The following is a 5676-nucleotide window of genomic DNA, read 5'->3' as shown; positions in this document are numbered from 1 at the left end:
TGATGTACTGAATATCTTTTATAGTAGTCAGACATTAAGTCCTGCCGCTTCCTCAAGATTTTAGTTAGAATTAATGTTGATGAGAACACGACCAGTAACGAGAACAGAACCAATGACATACAGACAAGCAGAAGTGGGTTTAATTTCTCAACCACATACATAAATAGTCAAATATAATCTGTAAATTAAAGATTATAACAGCTCAACAGAACAAAAGGAATGATTCAGAATAAATTTGGAAAAACAAAAATAATTGATAATACTGATTTCTAATAAAAAATACTCTGCATATGCCTACACATGAGAATACGGAGAGATGTACATGTCTCTCCCTAAATAGAATATTACAGTACATTAAAAGTGTATAAAAATAAAGTCTTTAAAAGTTAGCTTTCTGTTTCATCTGCTTTTAAATTGTAAATTTGCATGGTTCTGATCTGTCTGGAATGTAAAGGTCCGCTCTCTTTTTCAGTGGCACATCCGTGATGTCATCTCTTTCTGTTAAGAGAAATAAACACTGCATCAGTATGACATAAACCATTACTTTGTTTCAAATAAAAACAACCTGGCTGCCTCTTAAATTATAATAATTTCCTTTCTTTTTCATTTATAGAAGGAAACATGTTTTAAAATGTGAAATACATGAAGATCATCTTCCCTGTGTTTGTATATACTTTACAGATGCAAAAAATCTGGAAACACTATGCAAACAGCCACAAGCTCCTGATGTCAGTAACAGGACCTGCGAGTGACACCTGATCCCACGGCACCAATTCAACTGTGACTACTGAGATAATGAACTGCTGCATCTATAGACGAAGGGTTTTTCTGCATTAGGAGCTCAGACGCTCATTAAATGATAAGAGGCTGGAATATCAAACCCGCTGACTCATCCTGTCCTAGTGTGGCCCTACCAATTAGCAAAGCCATTATACAATGGGCTTGTTAACTACTAATCATGACATGAAGCATTAGCGCTTGTTTCTGTATCAGTCACTCTTTGTTTCTCGCTTTCTGCCCTCATTAGGTTATGGAAAATCACTCTGACATGTTTTTAAATCCACACACACATAAAGAGACGCATGCACATATAAATACTATAGTTATAAAATAATAAAAATGTTTCCTGTAGCATTTTACTGCACATATATTATAATATAATATAATTTTTGTCTATTGCTATCTTTAACCCATACACTTACCAGAGGTTCCAGCTCTTTGTGGTCTATGAGGCTTAATTCAGTAACAAAGTAATAGAAATGTTTGTAACAGGTGTTCACGTGGGCCTCTGCTCCCATCTGGCTCACGCGATCAAAGTGGTGGATGTAGACATGGACAAAGACTCGGAACAAACGAGACAAGATCTTCTTTGCTACCTGCATGAAGGTCTTAGGGAATGGCGTACCTAAAAAAGAAACACCATATGAAAATGAACAACCTGCAAGTTTCAATGTGAAAAACAGTCAAAAGAGTGAGAACTAAAACACAAAATCTTTGTTAATCATATGCAGGCACGTGCACGCAGATATCGTTTCCTCTACGATTTTGTGCAGTTTTTGCCATTTTCAGGCCTCATATTTTAACAAACTCCTACAGTTTTAATCTGATCATCTTCAGATTTGGTGAGTGTAATCATAAGGCCTTTGCAATGCTACGTTTTCGTTAAAGGGCGTGTCTGTGACGGCATGTCAAAGTTCGACGCTGTGCCATGGAAAAGGAAGTTGTTATAACTCAGCCATGCAATGTCCGATCTGCACCAAACTTCACGTTTGATAAGAGTCCTGGCCTGAACACATCTACATACCAATATTCAGTTATAGTCATAGCTCCACCTACTGTTAACAGGAAATGTCATGTTTTACACTAACTCAAACATACCATGTCCAATCTGCACTAAACTTCACATGTTTGATAAAAGTCCTGGCCTGAAGACATCTACATGCCAATATTCAGTTGTAGTCATGGTGCCACCAGCTGGCAGCAGGACGTTTGACATATATAAATGACTTTGACATATTCCTCATATTTACCACTTTAAATGAATATTGCCCACTGTTCGCTGTTTTCCTAATGCCACTGGGTGGAAGTGGCTCCTGATGCGAGGGCCCTTTCAACGATGCTTGCAGCTTTAATTTCTCATTGTGACTTTACATCCTTATCAGGTCCTAACATTTGAAACAACATCAAACTAGTTATTTGTAGATTAAAGATAGAACTGAGACGACATGCTGATATCATCAGAGGAAACAAATGCCTTGTATCTCTGGATGGGAGGAAACTCTTTATAACTTTGTTTTCTCATCCGCATGTCCTCACATCATAAGTTGCTCTCTGGGACACGTGCTACGACTTATTATAAATCGCAGAAGAATATTTCCTCAGTGCGGTTTATTAATAAAGCCCCATGATCTGGCCTGGATGCAGACAACCATGTCCTTATACATGGCAGATTCTCAGACTGTCTCATTGCATTCTAAGAATCTGTTCCGTTTGCAGACTTGGTCTATTTATATCCCACTGTAAATTGTATGACCCAATTTGATATGCACCACAGATGTCCAATGGCAGGTTGAGGATAATGAGACAAAGCCTGGGAAGTCAAACACTACACTTGACCACCCCAAAGTTTTCTGCATAATTTATTATCTATATCTTGATTCATAGTTTATTCATCTTAAATGATGCTGCAAATGGTCAACAAGTTACTTTTTATATGGTGACCTATATGATGGCCGTGCTATACTAGAAGTGTCTTTAAATGTCTGCATAGCTCATTCTGATGACCTACAGAGGTTTAGGTTTGGCAGACTAAATAGAGAATAAATTCAGCAGTGTCAAAAGGTACAGTATTTGGACATTTTTGATGACTTTTGAATGTTTGAATGTCACTGCATTGCAAAAAAATGCAATGAAGTGGCATTAATTTTAAAGAATTATAAGCATAAGCACACTTTTTAAGCCAGTTTGTTAGGTTTTAAATGATAAAACAATTGACATACTAATAAAAGACTGATTTCATACTGTATGTTCACTAAATATCCTTTGAATCAATTGGTTAAAAGTGCTCAAATAACTCCAAAAAGTTAGTTATGAGAAAAAATCTTGGATAAAACTTTTGTATTTTGCTATCTGAGCAATATAATTCATTTGTTTTAAGTGTGACTTTGTTGATCAAATACATTTTCGGCTATTAATTAATTATTTAATTAATTCACTCCTTATTACACTCTTAAAAATTAAGTTTCCAAAAAGGGAGGGAGTGGATTTGGGTTTTAAACTTGATTAACAACTAAACACATCCAACAAATCAAGGAAATTTAGGTGCAAAACAAAATGTTTTGTTTGGATCATTAGGTCCTTACCAACATTAGTGGGGAAGATATGCTCATTGTTGATCTGGACCTCAATCCAGTCCATTAGCAGGCTCATGTATTTTGGTGCAGAGAGAGCGGTGGGCTTCTTATACTTTTGTTCATCCTGCCAGCGGTACTCGTACTTAGGCCCACCTGACATAACGGGGCAGGTCTGGTCTGTGCAGGAGTCGCTGATGGTGCCATAGATGAGGTTGATGCGGTTAAAGAAGTCCACCACGTGAACGGCCACCCAGTCATTGAGGTCTTCGCCGTGCGGCAGCTGCACCGCCTGCTTCAGGTCCAGGCCGGCATTTAGGGACGCCTGTGCTTTCTTGTGCAGCTCAAAGCGCTGCGTTCCAGGCTCAAACTTGCGCTTGGGCCGGAATGTCCTGTCCTTGTTGAAGACTTGTTTTAGGGCCGTGGACATGGTTGCTAGGGGACAGGATTGTTGTGTAATGTGTCTAAAATGAGCCTTTTGATAGCAAGGGTGCCTGAAATTAAAGGACAGATAAACAAGGACAATATTGTGTGGAGGCTTTTCAGTATCACCGACTGAGGAAGGACGGATGCTGAATGAGAAAAAGGGAAAGAAAATAAAACTAGGTCAAACTTAGTCTCCTCCAGGGTTCCAAGTTCTTTTGAATAAGGGTTTGATTACATAAGACGAGAACATCATTTTATACGATAGCACACACATTAAGAGCAGTTTCTAGCAAATGTTTTATGTTTATATTATTTAGTGCTGAGCAAGACTAAAAATATATTAACATAAGAAGATTTTATTAATTTCCATGACTTCTCCAGGACTTTCTCTAATATTTCCAGGTTTACAGATGGGAACCCTGGTAGACAAAACATTAAAAGAGTGCTTGAGATTTTCAGATTTTCTTCTCGCTGTGACACTGAAATAACTTCATATTTTTGGACCAACATTTTTATTATTGCACAAGCATATTCTCAAACTCAAGGATTAATTCCAATCTGCTGCGCTTCAACATTAAGTGATAGAATGGCACATGTAGCAAGAAACAGCATTTTGAGTTTTTTTTTTTTTTAAGATTTTCTCAGTTTAACCAACTGAACAAACAAAATATCATATCTGTATGTTAAAGAAAAGTCGGCCACTGAACAGGTTGTATACAGAGGTATTATATTTAGAATATTAGGGGAATTACTGAGTAATTTCCTGTTGGGCACCATTGGTGGCATTTACTGGCCAGGGCAGGGGGATTTCACTAACGTTTATAATAGTTACAGTATGTTTATTAATAACTTAGAACACATCTTTTTCAAAAGTAGGCCTATGCATTTAAAATTACAACTTTTAAATAATTGTAATACATATTTTTACGTTAAATATACATATACATATACATACATTACCTTTTAAATTGAAATATTTATATATTGTAAACATGTAAATATGTACATGTTTGTAAATGAATGGATGCCAGTAGCAAACATCATAAGCGAAACATGTTAATTCCGTATGACGATGTCTTTTTAATGGCGTGACCAGGACACGAATAATCACACGAATTTAACTTTCATGAAAACACACAGGTGCGATAACAAAATAACCTTTGTAAAATCGACAGTTGAATACCCAGAACGTACAAAATAACGATGCTGTTAAGCAAATGTGTTTGTAGCGTACAGTGAAGTTGAAGCAAACTTACCGAGCGGGCGCCTTTCTTGTTCCGCTTTGATGTGAACCGCCTTTTTACACCACCCTCTATTTAGTTCGTTATTCAAGAACGTGCTTGGTTATTGTAATTACATTGTATTTACAATTGTTATTGAGTTAAAAGGAACGTGGCCTTCGTACTGTAACAATTATTAAGTCCACACTTTCTAAGGAAACCACAAGCCCCTCCCTGCTGAGCAAAGTACACTTCCTCTATTGAAACATCAGTGGAGCCTCTCCAGTCTGCACTGAACATGAAGGAAGTGCATTGGATACACTATGGTTACACACTAACATCAAAACATTTAATAAATAAATAGAGGAGACCACAGCTAAAGCCACACTAATACACACTCAAGATTAAACTATATATGTAAGGTAAAAAAAGTAAGGTAAAAAACAGTTTAAGGTTAAACTGTTCTCAGAATAGGTTTATTTTTATAAATGTAAGACTGGGACGAGATGTCAATTGTTTTAAATGTCGAATTTATTATTAATTATAATATGTATCAGCCAAAACAATGATTTTATTTTTTATTACATTTGTTCTATTTATGTTATAATTCAGCTGACAAGCCTATAAAAATCTGCTTTATGACAGATTCCATAAACTTACACTTACTCCCCCACCCAAAT

The 5676-nt window shown here is 36.5% G+C and overlaps 1 protein-coding gene across 2 annotated transcripts; it reads right to left on the bottom strand.

The window, feature by feature from the left end:
• LOC107695254 (MOB kinase activator 3A-like) lies at positions 1-5248 on the bottom strand. Of its 2 annotated transcripts, none has more exons than XM_016495067.1 (4): positions 5033-5248; positions 3363-3922; positions 1203-1405; positions 1-498 (listed from the first exon to the last, which is right to left on the bottom strand). In XM_016495067.1, the coding sequence occupies exons 2-4, from the start codon at positions 3778-3780 to the stop codon at positions 469-471; spliced, it is 651 nt and encodes a 216-aa protein (XP_016350553.1). In that variant the 5' UTR covers positions 3781-3922; positions 5033-5248; the 3' UTR covers positions 1-468. The 2 variants fall into 2 exon arrangements, with proteins under 2 accessions (XP_016350553.1, XP_016350554.1); XM_016495068.1 differs by having other exon boundaries at positions 3363-3844.
• Between the last annotated feature and the right edge of the window lie 428 nt (positions 5249-5676).

The sequence above is a fragment of the Sinocyclocheilus anshuiensis genome, unplaced genomic scaffold, assembly GCF_001515605.1.
Source record: "Sinocyclocheilus anshuiensis isolate Anshui unplaced genomic scaffold, SAMN03320099.WGS_v1.1 scaffold122, whole genome shotgun sequence".
In the NCBI taxonomy this organism is placed as follows: domain Eukaryota; kingdom Metazoa; phylum Chordata; class Actinopteri; order Cypriniformes; family Cyprinidae; genus Sinocyclocheilus; species Sinocyclocheilus anshuiensis.
Note: the sequence above shows the minus strand (reverse complement) of the source record. Positions and strands in the feature narration are given on the sequence as shown.

Coding starts and splice junctions, on each gene's coding strand:
- LOC107695254 (XM_016495067.1), bottom strand. CDS start 3,780: ATGTCCACGGCCCTAAAACAAGTCTTCAACAAGGACAGGACATTCCGG. Junction 1,406..3,362: donor TATCTTCCCCACTAATGTTG/GTAAGGACCTAA, acceptor TTTCTTTTTTAG/GTACGCCATTCCCTAAGACC. Junction 499..1,202: donor ACAAAGAGCTGGAACCTCTG/GTAAGTGTATGG, acceptor TTCTCTTAACAG/AAAGAGATGACATCACGGAT.